Source organism: Rhinolophus sinicus, linkage group LG03, assembly GCF_036562045.2.
Source record: "Rhinolophus sinicus isolate RSC01 linkage group LG03, ASM3656204v1, whole genome shotgun sequence".
In the NCBI taxonomy this organism is placed as follows: domain Eukaryota; kingdom Metazoa; phylum Chordata; class Mammalia; order Chiroptera; family Rhinolophidae; genus Rhinolophus; species Rhinolophus sinicus.
The window spans coordinates 405,583-430,996 of NC_133753.1; the positions used below are offsets into that span (position 1 = coordinate 405,583).

The following is a 25,414-nucleotide window of genomic DNA, read 5'->3' on the forward strand; positions in this document are numbered from 1 at the left end:
GCCTGAGCTGCGCGGCGCCTCCCAGCGGTCCGATCCTGTGCCATCATTAGCTCATGTTCCTCGTGGAGCCACTGCACTCCCAACGTGGAGACAACTTAGAAAATTGTCTCATGAGACAAAGAAAAAAGTAAATGAGGTTAGACACAGACAACAGTTTAGTGGTTACCAGAGGGTAAGGGGGGTGGGGGGTGGGAGATGAGGGTAAAGGGGGATCAAATATACGGTGATGGAAGGAGAACTGACTCTGGGTGGTGAGCACACAATGGGATTTATAGATGATGTAATACAGAATTGTGCACTGAAATCTATGTAATTTTACTAACAATTGTCACCCCATTAATTTAAAAAATAAATTTAAAAAAAAAGAAAAAACTAAATGAGGAAAGGCTCCCTAGAACAGCCACCAACATGTTTGTTTCCATGATGGCTGTTCTCACAGCTGTAAGTTGTTTTCCATCAGGTGTTCAAGCAGAGAATTTTACCTATTGGGCTTATGTTCCCAACCCCCATTGCTGACACCTGTGACCTGGAATGATGATCCTCCTTTAGTTTATATAAATGACAGTTCCTGGTTCCCAGGCCCAGAGGATCAAAGGGGCCCAGAGCTTCCTAATGAAGAAGGCAGAGTTTAATCCTTTTGGTGCCTCCGCCTTGGGATACATATATCCCCCTCTCTGCATCGACCCTATTCCTCCCTGTGTTCCAGTTTTTGATCAAGCTTGGGTAATCCCAAAAGACAAAGGCATGATTCCTATAAAGATCCATTTATGCTTTCAGGAAAAGGATTTCAGACAGAAGGGTTAAGTACCCACCTTTTTCCTCCTTCCATCCATCCCTGTCCTCAGGGCAAGCAGGTTGACACTCATTCCCACATTCATTGGGAAGAATGCAGGGGAAGTTTAGATGGAGTGTTAACTCGTACCTCTCTAGGTACAATTGTTGACTGGGGACCTTTTGGTATTGCTGTGCACACCTGTTCCCAGGGAAGATGTTCTGATCCTCAATCTCTCAAAGATAAATTAGTGTTGGGAGATTTTCCTAAAATTATTAAATCCCCATTTGATTTATCCATTTATTGGATAAAGTTCTGGCCCCACCACAGTTAAAAATGATCACTCCTATTCGGGGTCCAGTTCAAAAACCTTGTGGAAAGTAGCCTTAGCCCTAGGTCCAATTAAAATTTGGGATGGAAATTTAACTAAAGATAATAATAAATAATATACCTTTAGATTTGAGAAGACACAGATGCTTAATTTACAAGTGTGTCTTAAAATTCCTTATGTTTTTCTGGTAGGAAAATTTATTGTAGAAAATTCTCTTAGTATTGTTGAATGTTTTCAATGTCGTTTGTATACCTGTATTGATTCTTCAATTTATAATTATTCTGTAGATAAAGTTATGATTTTAAGAAAAAGACGGGGTCAGTGGATTCCTGTTCAAGCCTCTAGGGTGTGGGAGAGCTCTCCCGCTGTTCATATTGTTCTTCAATTGCTTCATAAGATTGTACATAGAACCAAAAGATTTATTGGATTGTTAATTGCTGCTATTATGGGAATAATTGCTGTAACCACTGTTGCTGCTGTTTCTGGTGTTGCTCTTCATCAAACTGTTCAAACCACTGAATTTGTACAAAAATGGCATGAAAATGCTAGTAAAACCTGGAATCAACAAGATAGATCAAGAGATTAATGTCAGATTAACTGATTTAGAAACAACTTTTGTTTTTCTTGGTGATCAATTAGAAAATTTACGTACTATGATTACTCTTAAATGTGATTGGAATGTATCCACTTATTGTGTAACCCCATTTTCTTATAATCAAACACGTACCCCTTGGAATGAGGTCCGCGCTCACCTTTTAGGACATATGACTAATCTCACTGTAGATATTGTTCAGTTACAACAAGAAGTTGATCAAATGTCTAATGCTAAGCTCCAACTTCTCCCAGGAGAAGATACCCTGTCTGCTGCTGCAGAGAGACTCTCCACCTTAAACCCTGTCAATTGGATAAAACATTTGGGTGGTGGGTTTATTGGTACTATTGCTGTATTAATTGTTGTATTTTGTTTGTTTTGTTTAGTCCTCGGATGCGGACAGAGCTCCCTCCGAAGGGCATTAAATGAAGAGACGGCACAGTCTGTGTTTCTTGCACTACAAAAACAAAAAGGGGGAGATGTGGTCACACAGCAGCCTAGCCGTCTGTTCCCCCCCCCCCAACTTTTCCCTAAGGAGAGAAGATGATGTGGGACTGTGCCTCTCTGGGATTGAGTTTATAATATCCTGAGTCTCTCCATTTGGTCTTCAAGAGAAGGGTCTGCGGTCAACAACGAGTAAGATTCTTCACGGGAGGGACAACTCAAGCCAGACGAGACCCCGTTGAGACCCCAGTGAGCTGTTATAAGAAATAATAGCAGGGAGCCTTGCCCCTCCTTCCTGTGGTTCTTGTGGGAAGCTGCTGCTGGCCTCTGCTACTCCCTCTCACCTTATTGTGAGAGAGGCCCATTAGAGCGATAAGATCTAGCTCTTTCTGCTCAGCTCATGGGACAGTTTCACTGCGAGAGACTCTCCCCCAGGATGGTGCACACCGCACCTTAGTCATCTTGGGATGACATGCTTCGGCTGCTTTGGGACTAATAATTGGGTATTGAAATCATTTTTTTGAAATGGTGTAAGAGTTTCACAGACCCTGCCTCTAATCATGTGATGCGCATTGTTTGTAATCAATAAATACTGTCAGTGACCTGATTCGGGGCTCCAGTCTCTTGAGGCTGCGAGTCCCTTGGTCCTCTGTGATTTAACTGTATATGAGTCTCTGTCTCTTTATTATAGTTTAAACCTCGCCGCCTCCGTCACCTTCCCACGGCTTGTGTTGTGCCGGTTGCAACAGTCAGACCCAAAGAAATTTCACCGCTCCACAAAAAATGAAAAAATGCATATAAATAGGAAAGGAAGACGTACAACTAGCATTGTGACACAGGACATGATGTCATATGTGGAATACATTTTACCCCATTAATTAAATGGAGTTTTCCCTTTGCAGAAGAGTTTAATGTGTGTGTGGATTTGTTTTGCATTATATGTGAGTTTGTGCATTCACTGGACACAGCAGTAATTTAATGCAGATCTGAGTGAACAGTTTGCGCATGTGTCTGTCCCTATGTGTGTGAGTCCATTCGTGTGTGTGTGCATGTGTGTGGGAGGGGCCAATTACAGGGTAAAATATTTTCATCTGTATCTACCATCATTCCAACTTTTGATATCAAATAATTTTATTTGAGAAACTCATTAAATCGCTTTAATGAAAGCAATTTATCCAAGGAACCCCTTCTTTGTCATAAATTGAGTGTGTAACCAAGTGTAGGCCCATATACTCTTCCCAGGATTCTGAAACATGGATTGACCCGAGTATATATGGAGCTTAGCTGTCGCCTGCTCATTCTGTGAGAGGCAGTGATGTAAGTCCAGGGCTTATCAGGTGTGACCTTGACTGACACTTTCAGCCCTTTGCAGGCTTCCTCCAGGCTCTTCCTGACGCTGAGGGCACTGTGCCTGTGCAGTGTTCTAACAGCTTGTCACTCAGGCATGTTTCATGCTCTTGGCCCTGAAACCTGAAGCAATAGACCCCACACAAACCACACGTGTTTAATCACGACACAACTGTGGGTTCACAGCAACACTGCAGGACAGGGAGTGACCACAGTTATGGAAAATCATGGAGCTCAGAACGGCCAGCATAGAGGGGCACACAGAGCCCTGGATGCCGTAGAATGTCCTGGGTCACGGGTGAGAAGAGGGGAGGCCGACGTGAGGTCACTGAGCCCACAGAGGTGACTGTGCCCCCTGACGACGTCCATGTAGGGACCACGCTGTGGGGTGCACACGCAGTGGGAATACGCCCATGAGCTGCACTTGTTCACACAGTAAGTGTGAGTGATGTGTCCACTGACCCTCCGTCTCCTAACCACAGGGAAGCTCGGACACGACAGTGGGCACAGCCTCCTGCTCTGCCCAGGCTCACACCTCAGCCCTGCAGGCAGGAGGAGCACCGTCCAGCCAGTTCTCCACTCCCCCTGCTCTAAGACAGGACCCCCAGGGCAAGGGTCCCTGGAGGGGCATCCACACAGAGGACACTGTCTGTGGGAAGAGGGGTGTCACAGCCCAGACTCCATCCACACACTGGGCACTTCTGAGGACTTGTCTCCTGGCACCCTGTCCTGAGTCAGGTCGCCATGGAGAGCAGACGTGGAGAACACCCCCAGGGCTCGCTTCTCCTGCAGCACAGACTCGCTCCCCTACTGCACAGACCTGCATCCCCCATAGGGGTCAGCACCGTGTGACAGCATGCAAATCTCCCCATCCCCCTCCGTGGATTGAAAAGCCGAGCCCTGGCCTGGGGCAGTGACTGTGCCCCACCATGGACACGCTCTGTTCCACTCTCCTGCTGCTGACCGTCCCTTCCTGTGAGTGCTCTGGTCAGGACCTCAGGGATGGAGGGACTCCAGTTGTCGTCCAGAAGTAGCTTCACCTTTCTCATGCTTTCTCCACAGGGGTTCTGTCCCAGGTAACCCTGCAGAAGTCGGGTCCTGGGCTGGTGAGACCCTCCCAGACCCTTACGCTGACTTGCTTCTTCTCGGGGTTCTCACTGAGCACTACTAATATGGGTGTCAGCTGGGTCCGTCAGCCCCCCGGGAAGGCCCTGGAGTGGCTCGCAAACATTTGGTGGGATGATGATAAGTATTACAGCCCATCTCTGAAGAGCCGGCTCTCGATCTCCAAGGACACTTCCAGAAACCAGGTGGTCCTAACAATGACCAGCATGGACCCTGCAGACACAGTCACGTATTTCTGTGCATGGAGGAACAGAGACACAGCCCAGGGGGCTCCTGTACAAGAACTTGGGCTGGGCCTCAGCTGGGCCCCCGTGTCTGCAGCACAGGAACGTGTGGGCACGTGGCATTTCCTGCCAGGCTCTGGGGTTCCTCCCCACCCACAGCCTCAGAGCCCCGTCTTCCCATCTCTTCTCTCCTTAGAAGACCCATGGCCCTGTGAGTGCTGCATGCAGGTGAGAGGCTGAATTCTGTTTCATCAGCAACCTGACAAGGTCAGGTACGTGGACGCAAGGTCACCCACAGGATGCGGCTGTTTCATGGGCTGCTGTCCCTGTAAGTGACAGAATACAAACAAACCCAAAGTCAAGTTTGATTAAAATGCTGGATTTCATGTTGAAGTAGCATTAGCTGATAAGAAATCCACGTGAGTTCCAGAGTTTCATATCCCAGCTTCTCTTGCCATGAAGAAGGAAAAATGGTCCAAACTGCACGAATCAATAACGTACGAAATGACAGCCAGATGGACTGTGCTCTCCTCATGGGGTGTCTGGCAGTGGCCGCACACAAATGATGTTCATCGGATTCACACGGGAGGTGCGATGCACAAACCTTGCTCCAGGAACTTGATTTTGTGCCCAGAGAGCCAGGACAGGCCACGAGAGTGATACACCCAAACCTGGAAACAGGAAGCCTAAGCTTGACTCCAGAAGCACCTGTATTACATCTGACGAGCAATCTGTCTAAAAATATACAGCAAAATATCTCTCAATATGTCTAAAGTTAAACTCTGAGCATGAAATTAGAATTGTCATCATTTTATGAAGATCATACAATAAAGAATCACCAGAGTCTACAAATTAATAAAGAAATAAAGTGTTAACATATGTGAATGAGTGACTATGTCACCAGTTTAAGACATCAGAAAATAAATTTTTCAGATAAATTGCATGTGATGAAATTATTTACAGGCAACTAAAAATCATGAAAATTATGTTTGTCAAAGCAGGTCACACAGCCAGACCAACTGTCAGTGCGGGGACAGTGCCCATGTGTAGCTACAGAGACGAAAGGCAAATTTGGAGTTCCTGAACACGAAATTCAGGGTGTGTGTGTGTGTGTGTGTGTGTGTGTGTCCTACTGACGCCCAGATGTGGAGTGGGCTTTCAGCTCCATGAGTCTGCACCTGCAGATATAGTCAGATGTCACCTCCAAACAGAGGAACTTCAAGTAGATGAGAGGCCCCCAAAGCCCCCTGAGCTTGTGGACTCAGGACAGTATCACTGCATGTGGCAGCCCCAGGAATGGTCTCCCTGGAAGCTTCATAAGCCTCTTACTTGGGGACAACCTTCAGTGTCATTGGGAATTAGTGGGGCCAATTCACTATGTCTAGAATGAGGTCAAAGCTTGTGGTGTCCCTGAGGGAGCATTGTGAGGTCAGGCACAGACATTTAACACTGGACTAGAGACGCTAGAGGTCATGCCCTGTGAGCCCAGACAGGACCCTCCCCTGCAGGGCACAGGCTGGGCTGCAGGGGGCGCTCAGGTCCCACCAGCAGGGGCTGCAGCCCCAGGAGCAGGTGGGGAGGGAGACAGGAAGGGGTTTCCTCTGAGGGCCTGGGGCTTCCTTCCTCTTTATATGAAAGAAAAAAATTTAAAAGAAGGTTTCTGCAAACACTGCTGAAGTGTCTGTAAATATCTTATTCTATTGGGAAAATTTACCAAACATAATGGACAATAAAATCAAATTTAAAATGAGTTTTCCATGACTTCAAGATGTCTTACAGCAACAATCTGAATGATGAGGATGGTTTTACTAACTTGAACTTTTCGAAATTTGGGGACACACACTGACCCCAGGATTGAAACATTCAGATCAAAGTCCAGAACAGGCTCAGGTTGTCTCCGTGTCATTCAAAGGAGGATTCTCAGTGAGGAGCACTTTCTGGATCTTGTTCCTCAGTGGGAGGAGCTCTGTCTGCACAGGTTCAGGGACCTGGCAGGGGACACATATCCTCCATCAGGGATTAGGACTTGGACCCTCAGACGCCCACTGAACATGGTCCTGTGTCATCGAGCTTCTCTCAGGTGGGTCAAGTCTTCAGCTATGAAACCCTCTGCTCATGAATATGCAAATGAGCTGAGGTGGGCGGGGTTAAATATGGACATGTCTGTGCCCTGAGAGCATCGCCCCACAGCCACACGCTCCCCTACAGACGTCCTGACAGCACAGCCCTCACCATGGACTGGAGATGGACAGTCCTCTTCCTGGTGGCAGTGGCTACAGGTAAGGGGCTCCCCAGTCCCTGGCTGATGAGGGGACCTGGGCCAGTCTCCGGGGATCCACCCACTCCTGTCTCCTCCGCACAGGTGTCCACTCCGAGGTCCAGCTGGTGCAGCCTGGGGCTGAGGTGAGGAAGCCTGGGGCCTCAGTGAAGGTGTCCTGCAAGGCTTCCGGATACACCTTCACTGACTACTATATGCACTGGGTGCGACAGGCCCCAGGACAAGGGCTTGAGTGGATGGGAGAAATAGACCCTGAAGATAGTAGCACAAGCTACGCACAGAAGTTCCAGGGCAGAGTCACCATCACCGCAGACACGTCCACCAGCACAACCTACATGGAGCTGAGCAGTCTGAGACCTGAGGACACGGCCGTGTATTACTGTGCGAGGGACACAGTGAGGTAACCTCATCCTGAGAGTGTCAGGAACCCTGAGGGAGAGGGCAGCTGTGCGGGGCTGAGGAGACGACAGAGGCAGCTGGGCACAGCCTTTCTTTGACTTAGGGTTATGGACACAGAGATGAAGGAAGTGCTTTCATTAACTATTTTTGTAATATTTTCAGTTCTGTGTTGGCAATCAAAGACCCAGGAGGAGAAAAAATAATTAAACTTTCTGTAGTGTTTTCTTATTTTCATGGTGTAAATATGACCATGATGGTGGATTGGAATATGACATCCATGGACTGAGTCCTCAAAAGATGCTGGAATCTTCTCCTTAGAGCAGTCGCAGGCGGCTCCCTCTCTGTGGTCAGAGAAGATAAACTGCATTACAGTCTAGGTCACAGCAGGAAGCAGAATGGAGGACAGAGAACACAGAAGCCCTGACGTGTGTCCCCGCCCCTAATAGTCATGAGAACACAGGCATCCACAGTCGTGTGTGGACGTGTACGACCTGCACGTTGGTGTCTCTGGAAACTGTCCCAACACATCACACACGGGTTTGAAAGGCAGATTTTTCCTCTTACTGTTCAGGAAACAAGCTAAACTGGGTCTAAATCACAGTGTCCCCAGGGCCATGTGTATCCCAGAGGCTGCAGGGCTCGTTCCACCATCAGAGCTGCATCCCTTGCATTTGGGGCTCATGGCAGGTCCCTACACGTCCCATCCATCCCTGTGTGGCCTTCTTCCCTGGAGCAGAATCTCCCCCCACCTTGTTGTCCCAAGGACGGTGTGTGGGCATCAGTGTCCATGCAAGGGGTCCCGACAGTCTCTCCATCCGAAGATTCATCATGTATCACATTTTCAAAATTTCTTCTATTTCTTGGGTTCAAGACCTTGATATCATAGGTACCCTCCTTGGAGCAAGGACAACTTCTTACACAGGGGAGATTAATTTCCTTCATTTGAGGACAAAATGGAGGCTCCACATGCCCTTCTTCCTCTGGCTGCTTTTCAAGTCACTCATTCTAAATAGTTACACCCCATTGTGGGGTATCCTGGGGAGCCTGCCCTGGGCCGCAACAGTTTTATCCTCTGAACGTTTCTAGAAGTCTCGTGTACTGAGAGCTGCACTCCTGGCTGTGGAGAGAGAGAACGGGAGGGAAGCTGAGTGCTAAGACATCTGCAAAGGAGAGAAGGAGACAGAACAGGATGGACAAACAGGAAAGGACACTTTGTAGCTCTTTCTGCAAACTCATCAGAGCAGTCCCCGTCCCTGGGGACAGGCCAGTCCAATGACACCTCTGTCATTGATGTGATGGAAAGTGTGAAGGATCCTTTTAACAGACTAAGTGACATTCCGTGTGTCCCGTTCACTTTACAGAAAAGCAGTATTTTCATCGGTGATGACACAGGCTCCTCCTCCTGGGCGGTCAGTGTACCTGAGGCACCACAGAGACTCAGGGGTTCACGTCCTGCAGTTTGCACAGTGGTGGGGAGCTCTCGTTCCATTGCCCTGGAGAGACTTAAGGTCACTTCTTCCAATTCATAGTCTCCAAAGTGTGGGAATGAGACCCTCAGTGCTGAAAAGAACTTGGACTTGTGATACGCAGGTGGACGTCCTGCCATTCTCACCTGGCAGGTGTAAGGGGCACAACTTGTGAACACAGGGCCTAAATGTGTAATGTGGCTGCTTTCAGGGTGGCGTGTGGAGGGACAGAAGGAGCCAGATACCTGATACACGTCATCCTGACAGTTTCTGTGGGATCCCTTTAATACTTTAATCATACACACAAAATAAAGGACCTTGGCTCACAGACAGGGTCACGGCGGAATCTGTAGTTCTCAGGATCTGAAGTATTTCATGAGTCATGTCAGTGTCTCCAGCCTCCACGTGCTGTGTCAGTGTGTGAGAGCAGAACGGGTGTGAAATGGCTGCTGTAGACGGCCTGTCTTCGGCCTGTGGCAGCTGTAAGCTGGGTCCTGCCACCTGGCTGAGCCAGTGCACATGTTTGGTGCACACACACACACACACACACACACACACGATTTCTGTGCCTACACACTATCAATAAATTAACTTCATGACTGTAGATAACGTGTGTGAACATTTCAGAGGCAAGTAACAAAGACAACTTAAACTGGCTGAACAACAGGGAAGACCCCAACCTGATGACACGAGAAGCCTGGACGCGCGTGGCCTCTGTTGGTTAATTCAACCACTTATGTTCCAATTAGTTTTCCCCCCAGTTTTGCACATTGATACACCAGTGAGTCGGCTTCATGCTCCAGGTGACTCCCATCATGTGAGGACATGGTGACAACATTTTCCAGGGTCACACACAGACAGGGAAGGGACTGGGGGTGGGAAGAGATGGTTCTTGGGAAATTAACTTCTGAAGAACCATGAGTGTATCACAGACCATCGCTCCTGTTCCCTGACTGGCACTATGTCACATGTCACTGAGACACAGACACCTGATGGGGAAAATAAGACTCATCGACGTGGGCGTCCATTTTCTCATATAATTGATCAGCTTCAATAACAGGAGGTGATTTGAATTATTCAGCGGTTCTGTCATCAGTGGACAAGGAAATACGATGCTCTTTATATAACCAGTGATTTCATGTTAACAGTTAATCTGTCTTAGAGATTGCCATCAGACGTTCACTAGTTTAAAGGCACAGACGTGCAATGAGCAGTGAATAAACCTCAGAGTTCTAGGGCACAGTGCCGTGAATGTACACAGTACTGCATTATATTCACCATCTTTCTGACAGAGGACACCTGAGTTATTCCGAGCACTAAAAGGGAATAATCGTTAATGTGATAGAGGTGGTAATTATGGCTACAACGGGAGTCACATTACAATATATAAAAGTATCCAATTGCCATGTTGTACACCTTAAATTTACACAATACATCAAATATATTTCAATCAAATTATTTTTTTTTATTTTTTTTTATTAAATTTATTGGGGTGACAATTGTTAGTAAAATTACATAGATTTCAGGTGTACAATTCTGTATTACATCATCTATAAATCCCATTGTGTGTGCATCACCCAGAGTCAGTTCTCCTTCCATCACCATATATTCGGTCCCCCTTACCCTCATCTCCCACCCCCCACCCCCCGAAATTATTTTTAATAACAGAATTCCCATAACCTCTACTCCTTATTATTTATATGTACCTACTACAGAAAATGCCTCGTTATGATTGAGTTTCATCTCTGTGCACGACCTTTGAAGCTGGTCTTACACGGGGTCTAGAGAATAAAACAGAAATGGGGACAGTGACGCTGCTACATAGACAGCCCCAGACTCCAGAACTGAATACACCCCGTGGCACGGCTCTGCTTCTCTGTGGGGGTCGTGCTTCTGTTTCCCCAGTGAGCCTACAGACGCTCCCATCTCCTCAGACACTTGGTCCGCTTGCTCCAGGTTCAACTCTGCTCTTAGTTTATGCTGTGAGCTCTTTACAGGGAAATAATTGTCAGATGCAACTGCCTGTGTCCCCAGCCTGCACCCACCTGTGTCTATAACTCTTCCTCTGGTTGTGATGGTTGGTTCCCCTTGCTGTGCTCTGTATTGGTGACCTTCATGGCATTTCACTTTAATTTTACCCTTTCTCTATGTTTTCTATTATGACTTGTTTGCTGCCTGGTCTTTCTATGAGCATTGCAGCATGATCTAGTGTCCAGCCAGGTGGTCCTGACATCACTGGGCATGTCCACCTGCCCTGGAGTTGGTTCAGGGGAGCAGCTGGGTCCAGTGGGAGATACACCAGCCCAGATACGGGGGTGAATTCTTACCAGACATGTTCCTGTGAACAGATTACACTCTGTGACCATGTCCTTTATGTCAGCGTCCAACCCCGGAGCTCCCTACATGGAAGGAGGACATGCAAATAGGGGCCCCTCTGCTGATGAAAACCAGCCCAGCCCTGACCCTGCAGCTGTGGGACAGGAGCCCCAGCCCCGGGATCCCCAGGTGTCCCCATTCCGTGATCAGGACTGAGCACAGACGACACACCATGGAGTTTGGGCTCAGCTGGGTTTTCCTTGTTGCTGTTTTAAGAGGTAATTTATGGAGAACAGGATATTCTGAATATGTGAGAGAATATGAGTGAGAGAAACAGTGGATGTGTGACAGTTTCTGACCAGGACGTCTCTGTGTTTGCAGGTGTCCAGTGTGAGGTGCAGCTGGTGGAGTCTGGGGGAGGCTTGGTGCAGCCTGGGGGGTCTCTGCGACTCTCCTGTGCAGCCTCTGGATTCACCTTCAGTAGCTACTGGATGAGCTGGGTCCGCCAGGCTCCAGGGAAGGGGCTGGAATGGGTCTCACTTATTAAACCTGATGGAAGTAGCACATACTACGCCGACTCCGTGAAGGGCCGATTCACCATCTCCAGAGACAACGCCAAGAACACGCTGTATCTGCAAATGACCAGCCTGAGAGCCGAGGACACGGCCGTGTATTACTGTGCGAGGGACACAGTGAGGGGAAGTCAGTGTGAGCCCAGACACAAACCTCCCTGCAGGGGACACGGGGGCTGGGCTGCAGGGGGCGCTCAGGACACCAGGGGGCGCTCAGGACACAAGGGGGCGCTCAGGACACCAGGGGGCGCTCGGGACACCAGGGGGCGCTCGGGACACAAGGGGGCTCTCAGGATGCACGAGGCTCTGCTCAGAACACGGGGGACACTTGTGACATTTGAGCTCAGGAAGGAGCCTGGGGGCAGGTGAAACAGGCAGGTAGGGGACAGGAGGAGGTAGTCCTGTCACCACGTGGAGTCTCCTTACGTTAAATAACAACATCTAGCCCCTGGAGTCCCTGCCCTGCATCTATTCTAAACAATGGCAGGTGTATTAATACTTTGAACACAGTAGACATTTACATATTTCACACACAAATATGTACGTCTATGTGTTGTTTGCTTCATCTGTGAAATTGGGTCTGTAGTGTGAACAGGAATCGCACACAACTGACTGTGCAGGAGACTCTCAGTATGTAGGGCCCTCTCTTGGTTGTCTTCTAAATCCCAAGGCAAAATAACAATAATAATAACAATAGTAGTAAGAAGAAGTATAAATTCTAAGTGTTTAATCACTTACTATTAAGAAGGGTTAACACATGCCAAAAAAAATTAGTCTGAATTGGAATTTAGGACGCCTACATTTTTTGACAAAACCTAAAAACATACATGTTCCTCCTCACGCAGCAGTTTTCAGGAATGCTGGTTGCCAGGCTAAGTCCCCAACCTGACGCAGAGCCTGGTGTCCTCAGGTGGAAAGACAGTGAGGAGAGGCGAGCCTGGGGTGTCCATGGGTGAAGCAGCTGGTGCCTCACTTGGTTTTCTCCATTTTATGTGGCCATCGAGGACCAGGTCTGTGGACCCCTAAGAGACACTTAATAAATGACTCTGTTTATAGAAGTTTATTACTGTCATACACACACATACACACAAAAGGTTGCCACATATGGGTTAGCATATCTGTGCAGCAGGTTTCATGACCAGAGGGAAATAAGTCACATTCCTGATCAGCCTACACAGCCACAGGTTTCAAAGGCAGAGCTAATGAGACGTCCTCACACTTGGATCAGAGCCTCTCAGATGGGATTTGGGGCCACGTGTCCAGTGCCTCCTGGAAGCCAAGGGCACCTCCATCTCCCCACCCTGCTCTGCACCCACCTGGGAAACAGCGTTCTCACTGCTTGGCTTGTGTTTAAGGAGTGGGAGCTCAAGTCCCTAGTGTGAGGCTGCAGGGGCACCTCCTGGGTCCAGCCAGGGGCATGGATGCCCTTCCAAGTGTGACATCACCTGAGGATTAACAGGTTCCTGGCCTGTTGTACTTTTCGTGTTCCAGCTTCCTGGGAGGGACTTGAAATTGCTAAGACTTTCAGTGACGCCATGTTCACTTATGTCTGTCCAGGTGCCTCTTACACTTAGTGAGGTGAGATTCCCACCTCTAGTAACAGGTCAGAGATGACCTGTGAAGGTCCATCTGCTTTCTGCACCAACATTAAAGATCTTGGAAATGATGACTCCCCTTCTTAGAAGAGATTCTAGAAACAATGAAGATCAGTTATGTCTCCTGAACCCATCACAGAACTAGAATTGCAAGAACAGCCTCCACTGTGATAACTGGAAACACAGGCACATCCAGAGTCCAGGTGACTCTGCTCACCTGGAGCAGAAGCTGCTGGAGGCTCAAGCTGGTAGGAGCACTTCCAGGGGAGTATTCTGAGTGGATGGAGCACACGGGTGGACTCCTGTGGGGGAGGGGTCCCGGGGCCACACCCCACCCTTCTGGGGGCTTTCCCTCCAGATACGTCCAGGTTCTCCAGGGAGGATGCATGTGGGTCCCCTCACGTCCCTGACAGGGGGAGGGGAGGACTAAGCTAAGAAATCCACCCAGAACTTCCCTCAGGCAGACCCTCCAGGGGAAGGACATTTCCAGAACCCTATTCTGAGTGGTGGGTGGGAATTCTTACCTGTGACAGACCTAGGGAGGGAGCTTAGTTACCAGGGTAACAGAGTCAGGAAGAGACTGTGGGTGCTGCAGAGGGGAAGGGAGGGGTCACAGGGAAGTGAGCTGACCATGGGAGAGCCCTTGAGGAGGTCACAGGCAGACCCAGGGGACCACCTCACAGGTGTTTAATCCTAAGGATACATAACATCACACACACACGAGCAGCCTCACCTGAGTCAGCTGACAACAGTGCTGCCTCCTCCTCCTCCAAATTCTCAGGTGCCTCCCCTCCCGCAGATGTGGGTTCTCCAAGGGACGCCCACTGCAGGTGCCGTGAGTGGGCAATAGTGTGATTGGGCCTTGATTCTAACAATCTGTGGGACAAGATTGGTCCATCTCATGGGTCCTCTGCACAGGGCCCATGGGCTATGAGAAAAAGCAGAGCCATGGTGTAGGTTCTCCCCAAGTCTGTGCGTCACATTTCTTGGGGTTTTATTTACAAGAGAGTCACATCCCAGGCCTAGGATCAGAGTGGGGGACGGCCCATTGTCATGCAGGGTGTCCTGTGGGGTCTCCCGCTCCTTTGTCATGTGGGGAGGCCTGCGGGGCCTCTGCTCCCGCTCCCCACATAAGAACACAGAACATGGTGAGGCCAAAGGGGAACACCCATGGAGCCACAGACAGGGGAGTCACACCGCTATAGTCTCACTGGAGGCTGGATTCGCATGATGTGCGACCTGCTGTCTGCTTTCTGCCAACCGACCGACTCTCTCCTCGACTTCCCTCCCTAACGCAGCCGTGGCAGTTATATTAGTGGCCAATGGCTCAAGGGCCACAGCTGACGGCCATCTACTACCCAAGCCAGCACCTTTCCACGGGAGGCCAAGAGCCTGGAAACTGCTCTCTGGGCTCTGCCCCCACATGCATGTATTAAGTACAGGGGACGAGGACACTTTGTGGTCCATTCCTCCTGAAATCATTCCCTCTGTGTGTGTCTATTTTATTGACCAGCAGAGGTGAGTGGGCTGTATGACAATCCAGGAATTTCCAGATGTCACCTTCAAGAAGAGGAATGTTAAGGAGATAAGAGCCTCCCTCCCCCCTCAAAGTTCCCAAGACCTTCTGGACTCAGGACTGCGTCAGTGCATCTGGCAGCCACAGGGAAGGGGCTCCCTGGGTCTTTTATAAAACACTTGCTTAACGTCTCCCTGCAGAGTCGTTGGGGTTTAGTTATATCCATTTATTATTTCATCCATGATGTTAAAACCTTAAGTGTCCCTGAGGGAGCATTGTGAGGTCAGGTCACAGACATTTAACACTGGACAAGAGACGCTAGAGGTCATGTTCTGTGAGCCCCGACAGGACGTCCAATGCAGGGCACAGATTGTCCTGCAGGGGGCGCTCAGCACCCACCCAGCAGGGGCTGGAAACCCAGGAGCAGGTGTTGAAGGGAAAGGAAGGGGCTTCCTCTGAGGGCCTGGGGCTTCCTTCCTCTTTCTAGAAACCTCTAAAGCAAGATTTGGGCAAAGACTGCTGTAGTGTCTGTAAATATCCTATTTTATCAGAGAATTTACCAAAGACAATGAGCAGTAAAATCTAATTGAAATTGAAGTTTCTAAGAATACAGTATGTCTTAATAAAACCTAACAGTTGTCACGCCAATGAGCTTTAGCCAAAAAAAAAAAACAAAACACTGGATGAAAAGGATGAATTTGCCAGTTTGAAAATTTGAAAATTTGAAGACAGACATAGAATGAGACATTCAGATCAAAGCCCAGAACAGGCTCAGGTGGTCTCCGTGTCGTTCAAAGGTGGATTCTCGGTGAGGACCATGTCCTGGGGGGGCTTGTTCCTCAGTGAGAGGAGCTCTGTCTGCACAGATTCAGGGACCTGGCAGGGGACACATATCCTCCACAAGGATTAGGACTTGTACCCTCAGACGCCCACTGAGCACGGTCCTGTGTCATTGAGCTTCTCTCAGGTGGGCCAAGTCTTCAGCTATGAAACACTATGCTCATGAATATGCAAATGAGATGAGGTGGGCGGGGTTAAATACGGACATGTCTGTGCCCTGAGAGCATCGCCCCACAGCCACACGCTCCCCTACAGACGTCCTGACAGCACAGCCCTCACCATGGACTGGAGATGGACAGTCCTCTTCCTGGTGGCAGTGGCTACAGGTAAGGGGCTCCCCAGTCCCTGGCTGATGAGGGGACCTGGGCCAGTCACAGGGGATCCACCCACTCCTGTCTCCTCCCCACAGGTGTCCACTCCGAGGTCCAGCTGGTGCAGCCTGGGGCTGAGGTGAGGAAGCCTGGGGCCTCAGTGAAGGTGTCCTGCAAGGCTTCCGGATACACCTTCACTGACTACTATATGCACTGGGTGCGACAGGCCCCGGGACAAGGGCTTGAGTGGATGGGAGGGATCAACCCTAACAGTGGTGGCACAAGCTACGCACAGAAGTTCCAGGGCAGAGTCACCATGACCAGGGACACGTCTATCAGCACAGCCTACATGGAGCTGAGCAGTCTGAGACCTGAGGACACAGCCGTGTATTACTGTGTGAGGGACACAGTGAATGACCCACATCCTGAGAGTGTCAGGAACCCTGAGGAGAGGGCAGCTGTGCGGGGCTGAGGAGACGACAGGGACGATGAGTCTCCTGACTTCCTCACACAGAGTCAGGAACCTGAGATGAGGAGTGAGGCTCTCAGGGGCACCTCAGTCATTCAGGGGAAGGTTTCCAGTGTCCAAACATCCTGCAAGGAGGAACCAGGGAAAGCCTTTCCAGAAGGGTCCTGTCATGTGTCATTGTCCTTGCAGAGGACACGACTGGAGCCTCCGTGTTCTCTGACTGAGGGAGGTTATTTCAGGCATCACCTGGGATCACTTGGTGGGAGGCAGATTAAATGGCACGGTCTCCATAGCAAGTTTCCTCTCTTTCCCCTATTTCAGAAAAACAGAACTATGTTTTGAGGGAAAATGAGTATAGAATGAAGTGTGAATTTCTACTTCCCACCTGTGCCTAAGCACCACACACATGACATCTGGGAGGACCATCATGACACGTGGTGACGACATCATAGGTGACAGGTGTGCCAGGTCTAGCACAGTCTACACCAGCTCACCGTCCCCTCAGCCTCTCCTGCAGGGGTGAGTTCCTGAAGAGGCTTCTCTCCTCAGACCCCAGCCTGTGGGTATCCCTGTCCCTGGGGAGTCCTAGGGGTCCTCACACAACAGGGAGCAGCGTGGGGAGACCCTGGATGATGTGAGACTCACGTCCAGCCTGTTACTTTCCCAGGACAACTGAATCTAATTACCTCACACTCGGGGCTCAGATCTACTCACATTGATTCCCTCACAGACTGGGGCTCAGAGTATGCAGGCAGTTTCACTGGAAGATACCAAGGTGTTGGCAGGACCACACATGACCCAAAGCATCTGGGGGAGGCTTTGGTCTAAAACTGTGTGTTCCCCTCATATTTGTGAGTTGAAATCCTAACCCCCAGGGAGGGTTGTGTAAGCAAGTGAGGGCTTGGGGGGCTATGTCATCAAAGCGCAGCCCTCAGCAAATGAATCAGAGCTTCTCTAATGAGACCCAGACAGCTTACTTGTCCCTCCCACCCTGTGAGGACACAGCAGGAAGCCAACGGATGTGAACCAGGCAGAGGGTCCTCACTAGTTGTCATCATGTGGGCCCTGGGTGTTGGATTGTCACCTGCAGAGCTGTGGGGAATAAATGTATGTTGTTCATAATTTACCAGGATATGGAACTTTTTATAGCAGCCCACATGGAATAGAATGGTAAAGACTGTTTATGTTTATTTTCCAGCTGCTAGAGGTGATTTCCATGCCTCCCATGTCCTCTTCCTCCAACGTCACAGCCAGGAGGACGTCACCTTCTATCAGAGGTCACATTGCTTTCTTCTCCTGGATCTAATCTCCCTCTGCCTCCCTCTGCCATGGACACTTGTGGTTGCATTAGGAGTCACTCAGAAAACACAGGCAAAACACACTTCCTCTGGTGCCTAAATGAACCGAATATGGCAAAGTCCCTTTTCCAATAAAACACTCACAGGGTCCAAGCATGACTGAGACCATCTCAGAGCTCTGTCCACCCTCCATGTATTCACATCCAGGCCACAGATTGATTACACTTAGCACATCCCAATATTCCCCAAAATGCTAAGTCGTTAAAGACTGAAATCCAGTCTGAAATGTATTTGAGTGCCATCCTCTCAAATGTCCGAAATATAATCTCTAACTAAGGTAAGGGTGACAATTTGGGTGGATGCATCCTGGAGTAAAATCTTCTCCGTCTGTGACACTAGAAGACAAGTTGTCTCTTAAAACACACTGCAGGGCAGGCAAAGGGTAAGAGTTACGGACGCCTGCATTTCAAAGAGATAAAATGGAGGGCTCAGGTAATGATGAATTCTAGGAGGAAACACCGTGTGAACAGGAGGGTACACAGCACTTGTGCTCCAAGGGTCCCACACAGATGCTGGATCAAGGGGAAGGGACACAAACAGTGTCTGTCTGCAGGGGCTTTGGGATGAAGGCGCACGCGCACCACCAGGGGGCGCTCAGGACACACTGCGTTCACGTCCAGGGCTGAGGGCTGCTCTCCTGTCAGGGTTTGGTCTCTATTCTCTGTAAACACCTCCTGACATTCAAGCAGTAGAAACTGTTTTCTAAACATTCTGGAAACACAGAAGTGTCCTCCACCCCTTTTTTATGTATTAGGACATTATTGACTATATTCCCCATGCTGCTCTACACATCTGTGTGACTAAATATCAAATTATAGTTGACGTCAATACTGTTTTATGTTAGTGTCATGGGTACAGCATAGTGGTTACACATTATATACTTTATGAAGGAACCTCCAATAAGCGACTGCCCATCTGACACTACACAGTCTTCACAATCCTGCTGACTGTATCCCCCGTACTGTACTTTCCTATTTAGAATACGCTGTCGTCATGGTGATGTGCACAGTTCCCAAGGGCCAGGCACTGCGATGACTTCCTCTCCTATAATCATGTAACAGCCATGAGTGTGGGACAGCAGGGACTTCTATGTCATAGATGAATAATCAACCTTAAATAACAGCATTCCTCCTGATGTTGGGTGTTCCTAATTGACTTCACCAATTATTCTATTATATTAATTTGTTGAAGATTTTTCCTGACCATCTAGGCAGAGAGACTCTGTGGAAATGGCCCTTGTGGTGACTGAAAACCCACAGCCTCTCCATCAGCTCCATGACTCTCTCTCTAACTTCTCAGGATCTCCAAGTCCCAGGGATAGAAAAGCATCCTGTCAACACGTCCGTCTCCTTGGTCTCCTTGAAGGTCAGGAAGCCAGAGGTACCCAGGGGCGAGGGCACCACCACCACGTGTACACCGAGTGCACTCTCACAGGATGTGCAGCCCGGGGCCCCTTTCCCAGGGGCACATGTGTCCCCAGACCCCATGGTCATCTCCCAGGAAGAGGAGCACATCCACCCCTCACTGCTGTCCAGCTGCCCGTATAGCTCAGCATGTGCAGCTCAGGAGGCAAACACTGAGGTCTGGGCCTGACGGTGATGGGAGGTGAGGGCAGGTGTCCTCCTCCTCAGTGTCCTGGTGGAGACCCAGGGGGCTGTTTCCACAGGGCAGTGACGTGGTGTGGGGATGCTGCAGACGGGTGAGGACACACCATGCCGTTGTCAGAATTGACATGACTTTGAAATACAATTAGGGATCTAACTTATAATATAGACAGATTGGGGATTCTGGTGGATTGTCAGTCTGCATGTTTCAGCAAGGATAATTTAGGTGTTATTTTAGTTTTCTGCTTCGAGGAACATGCATGTGGACATTTCACTAGATACAATGTGGCTGACAATACACATTTACATCTTCCCACTGCTATGTTCACTCACCAGTGGATTTAGTATCGTTCACTCAATTGTATATTGAGATGGCACTTGTCCATATGTCATCAAAAGTGAGCCGTTCCAAATATACCCTCCTTTGTTCACTAAGAGTTAAACATGTTCGTTCCCCACTGTGAACTCACAGCCCCACACTACTGACAGGGTCCCTTGTCCCTGCCGTGGTGGCTCTTTCCGTGCCTGCTGGTCTCCTGCACGAGAAGCCCCCTGAGCTGGGCATCACCACAAGTCCCTCAGGTGGGACACTGGGAATGACCCAGTGAGAGGACAATGGGTGGGGCTGTTCCTACTCGTGCTCCTGCTTCCAGGTCCAATAAAATGCCTAGAGATTCAGGTAAGACCTGCATCCTCCTGATCTGGGCCATTTACTGTGGTCAAATATGCATCATTGAAGCCACTACAAGAAAATAAATGGACAATTGGTGAGGAAAGACTCACAGACAGACAACAATGCACAAAAGGTCACACTTATGAAAAACTGCATCTGCATGAACCCTAATTCTCCACATTCTTAGGTAAATACTACAATGCAGAAATATCACACATGTTCCCATTACAGGAAGAGGTTCGGTGACCTCACCTGGTATGTCCATCCCTGCCCTGGAGGGGATGGAGGAGCAGTGGGGTCCATGGGGAGGGTACAGGGCTCCCTCTCAGCTGATATGTGCCCTTGGACACATCACACGGCTCCTCTGGGCTGCCGTGTGTAGCTTCACCTCTGCAACATGAAGGTGGATTGATACCTCGGTCACTTGTTCTGGGTGCTCACATACAAATGAAATGAGGTAATGGGTGCTGAGCACTCACTCCAGCACCATCACGTATAAGAAATCATGTTTTCCTGAACTCTCACGTGACCACCAACTAACCAGGACACTCACGCCTGCACTGAGGCCCTGCCCTTGTGTAGGTGTCCAACCCTGAGCTCCCTATATGGAAGGAGGACATGCAAATAGGGGCCCCTCTGCTGATGAAAACCAGCCCAGCCCTGACCCTGCAGCTGTGGGACAGGAGCCCCAGCCCCGGGATCCCCAGGTGTCCCCATTCCGTGATCAGGACTGAGCACAGACGACACACCATGGAGTTTGGGCTCAGCTGGGTTTTCCTTGTTGCTGTTTTAAGAGGTAATTTATGGAGAACAGGAGACTCTGAGTATGTGAGAGAATATGAGTGAGAGAAACAGTGGATGTGTGACAGTTTCTGACCAGGACCTGTCTGTGTTTGCAGGTGTCCAGTGTGAGGTGCAGCTGGTGGAGTCTGGGGGAGCCTTGGTGCAGCCTGGGGGGTCTCTGCGCCTCTCCTGTGCAGCCTCTGGATTCACCTTCAGTAGCTACGCCATGTACTGGGTCCGCCAGGCTCCAGGGAAGGGGCTGGAGTGGGTCTCAGCCATTAGTAGTGGTGGTAGCACATACTACGCCGACTCCGTGAAGGGCCGATTCACCATCTCCAGAGACAACGCCAAGAACACGCTGTATCTGCAAATGACCAGCCTGAGAGCCGAGGACACGGCCGTGTATTACTGTGCGAGGGACACAGTGAGGGGAAGTCAGTGTGAGCCCAGACACAAACCTCCCTGCAGGGGACAGGGGGACTGGGCTGCAGGGGGCGCTCGTGACACACCGAGCACAGGAGCAGCCCAGGAGCAGGTGTGGGGACAGAGATTTCCTCTGAAATTTCTTAGCTGCCCTCAGGGACAAGTCTGAACCATCTTTGTGACTCTAATGCCTCCTATTTTCAGCAGCCAACAAAGTGTAAACTGTTTGCAATAACATATCACCAGTCACTGGGGCCTTTCCTTCACCAAATTCCTGTGTGTCCTGGTTGTCTCAGAGAGACCATCGCGAGGGCTGTCGTCTCCCCTGTGGTTGGGAAACGTTTCCCACCCAGAGAGACCCCAGCACAGTCCTGGCCCCTGTGTGCTGAGCTCAGGCTCTGTGTCCCCCACATGCCCACTGTGTCCCCACAGGGACCCTTCTTCCCACAGGCACACAAGGCACCATGGGGGTTCAGTCCCCTAGGACCTCCACCATCAACGGTCTCTGTCTTCCCTACAACACTTTACCTTTAATGTCTTGTTCCTCATTTAGTCAAATCGATGTTGAAACCCACCCCAACATCACCTTCTGTCACCTGCTGTCCTAACTCTCACTCACTCTGTCCCAGACCCTGTTTTCCATGGGGCTGGAGCTCTGCTCACACTCCCAGCTCTGCCCACAGTACCCATCACAGAAGGAGGTCCAGTAACTACGTGGGCATTCACGTGCCCCCACGTCATCTCCTAATTCATCTACCATGTGTGTCCATTTGTGGGCACCCCAGGGCAGGTTACACTCACTAGGGTTTCCAGGTGGCCCTGCTGAGCTCACATGTGATGGAAACATGACTCATGGTGACAGAGGCACTATTGCAGGACAGGCCTGTGTCAGGTGAGGGCACATCTGGCTGCTGACCACGAGGCACCACTAACAATTCAGAACCCTTATGACACAGGACATTCTTATAGAGCCCCCTGTACAGAGCATGGTGGTGGACACCTCATGAGTCACAATGTTGAGACAGGTCAGGGAACATACGTGTAGTGCGTGTGCTGGTCTCTTGTCACGTCTCAGTGAGCAGCCCATATGTATAGTCAGATATTTGTGAGCTAAATGATGGAAAACACATGAAGTAGGACAGAACCCACAACTGGAAGTGTGTTTAGGAGAAACTTTAAAACACAGCAAAGGCAGATGAGCTGAGTGCACTTGGGAAGCTGGATAGAGAATAGAGAACCATGGAGTGTTACTCTCAGTGAAAATACATAAAATATTGTTTCCTGACTTGTCTGAAGATTTACTCACTTTTTCTAAAAGTATCAATTTGGTTGTGCCCATCTAGGACTAATCACCAAACAATCACACTTTGGAGCCAAGCAGATATTACACATTTCTGCAATTAAAAGGATTGGAACTGATGAAAGGTGTTCTCACCACAGGTCTTCACATCCTATTCTCTTTCCAGGGAAAACACTGACCTTAAATGTCAGCCTTTCATCCCAAAGTCCTTGATAGAAAGAAAGGAATCATGACAACGTGCCTCATGCAGCCTGTGTGGCTCAGCGTGACCACCAGGGGACAGGTCACTTCCACAGTCCTGCACCAGGACACCTGGTGGGATGAGCCCAAGTTGGTATCACAAGAAGAAGAGACACTTTCTTGTTGCAGAACGAGGCTAACGATGTGGGAGTCGTTTTAAAGCCATTCAACTGAAGAGAAGTGAAAAACAGGATTTGTGTGTTACTGAGAGTGTCTGCTGTGCTCTCATGGTCACTACATTCCTAAACTTTAACAAGGGCCCCTCACACTGATTTGCACGGGGCCCTGACATGGCACAGATGGTCTGCTGGTGACTTTAGCTTTAGACCCACATAAAGGTCTTTGCTGTAAGGCCTCACCATACTCAGGAAGACGTCCATTCAGAGGGGTCGATGCAGGTGTCTGTGATAAGAAATGTTGAGATTTCCCATTTAGGGAACCCCATATGTTTCCATTTCTGTCTGAAATGGAAACTAAGAGACTAAGGAGCATTTGAGCTTCCCACAGAAGTGGTCCCTCATTACTCTGAAGAACATTTCTGTGTCCACTCCTCATGGGGACGGCCCAGCATCCCTAATCCAAGGTGAACAGGATTAATTCACTGTATGGTGTAGACTGTTCCACCTGTTAGATCTGTTTTTATAGAAGCTAGCCTTCTCTCGTGCACCCCATTGTGTCCTGGATAAATATGGTTCATCTACTTTATCAAATAGAAATGAATCATGGGGGAGGGGAAGAGAACTCACACACTAGACCCACGAGTTTATAGGAGCCCCCGCCCAGCACACAGTGTCCAGCCTGCAGCCCCCACCCACACGCCCACAATGATGCCTGAGCCCGAGCTGACAAGCAGAGGGGAGCTGAACCCCAATTCTGGAGAGGAATTTGGGTGCTGGTACCTGGGGTGCTCAGGGGTGTGAAAAGGAGATTCCTGGGGGTACGACTCTGTTTCCCAGGCCTGTCTCCATGGTTCATGGTAGAGGATAAATGATGATCGTTTTCCCGCATAAATGGGGACAGAACAGGGCAAGGAGCAGCTGCTGGGAATGCAGACAGGCACCTCCTGCATCGTGTGTGTTCATGCATTTTATCACCTTATCTACTTACCATGTTTCCACATCTTTACAGACCATTCCTGCTGGGGAGAGACAGCCCCTCGTGGGTCCCCAGTCCTCAGAGCAGCACAGCCCAGGCTGGAGCAGGCCTTTCACACACACACTAACCCACCCAGAGCACCGCCTTGCTCTGGCCCGCACACCAGGACACACTTCCTCTGCCTTCATCATCCCAGGCCCAGGTGCCCGGCACAGGGAGACGCCCCTCATCTCTGAGCTACTGACATTACTCACCTGGTCCATCCAAAGCTGATCACCTGCCTGCCCCTCCTTTCCCAGGGAAAGGCCAGTGAGACCAGGTCCTCAGCTGCCCCTCGCTCCCTGTCTCCTGCCTGCTGACCACCCTGGTCCTTCCATGTGGTCTCACGTCGTCCTGAGCTTCCTGTTTGTAGGACCTGTGAGTGTGATAAACTCTGTTTTCCCCTGGTCCCCTCCTGTGTGTCCTCTGGTGGCCGTGCCTGACTGACATCTCATGAAAGAATGCAGACAATTGGTACTAAAGCAGGAAGGTCTGGTATTGAGAGGGGGTCTTAGAGACGTCCTGTAACTGCCTGTCTTCACGATTGGTTGTCTCACTTGGGCTCTGCCATCTGCGGAAACTGTGTCACGTGGGGTTTCCTGTGTGTGTCTGTGCTGCTCTCTGTGGCCTCATGGAAAGAGTAAACACCTTCTGTCCTAAACTGTGGGCAAAGGTAGGTGTCTCTCTCAGGTCAGGGTGTTGTGGGGTCAGAGCACCTGCCCAGAGGCCTTGGAGCTGAGCTCAGACTCTGGGAACCTCCCGGAGCAGAGAAGACAGAGAACAGGCTCAGCCCTGTCCTGGGACGGGCTTCATTGACCTTTAACCTGTGTCACAAAGGACCAGCGGTCAGCACACCCCAGCCCTGGGCATCAGAATAGACAGTGGGGAACGAGGAAGCTGCAGGTCATGAGCACATATCCCTGAGTCATCAGTGACCCCACAGCCGACACCCACATGTCCCTGACGTCCATCAGAAAGGGATGGGGGGCCCCAGTCCTCAGACCAGGATGTGGGCTTCCTGGGACCTACAGATGATTGACATGGAGACAAAGGTCTGTCTGCAGCCCTTCTCAGGATGCTCCAGAATCCAACCCTGCCAAGTGTCCTGTTATTTTAGTTACTACTGAAGAGTTTCTGAAAGTGGGAAGAGACTTGTGATGTGGCTACAATAATCAAGACTGTGTGGCATTGGTGGAGGGAGAGACACACATCAATGGAGCAGAATACATGGGACCTTGGATAAGCTAAGTGTTTCCTGATGTGACACAGACAGTACAGCCCTTAGAAAAGCAACAAGAAATA

At 49.7% G+C, this 25,414-nt stretch overlaps 2 gene segments (V, D, J or C); both read left to right on the forward strand.

The window, feature by feature from the left end:
* The first annotated feature begins 7,003 nt into the window (after positions 1 to 7,003).
* On the forward strand, positions 7,004 to 7,530 carry LOC109439830 (immunoglobulin heavy variable 1-46). The segment is given in 2 exon segments: positions 7,004 to 7,114; positions 7,198 to 7,530. Coding segments are annotated over 2 exon segments (366 nt in total).
* Positions 7,531 to 16,050: 8,520 nt separating this feature from the next.
* LOC141570480 (immunoglobulin heavy variable 1-2-like) lies at positions 16,051 to 16,600 on the forward strand. The segment is given in 2 exon segments: positions 16,051 to 16,143; positions 16,227 to 16,600. Coding segments are annotated over 2 exon segments (420 nt in total).
* Positions 16,601 to 25,414: the final 8,814 nt, after the last annotated feature.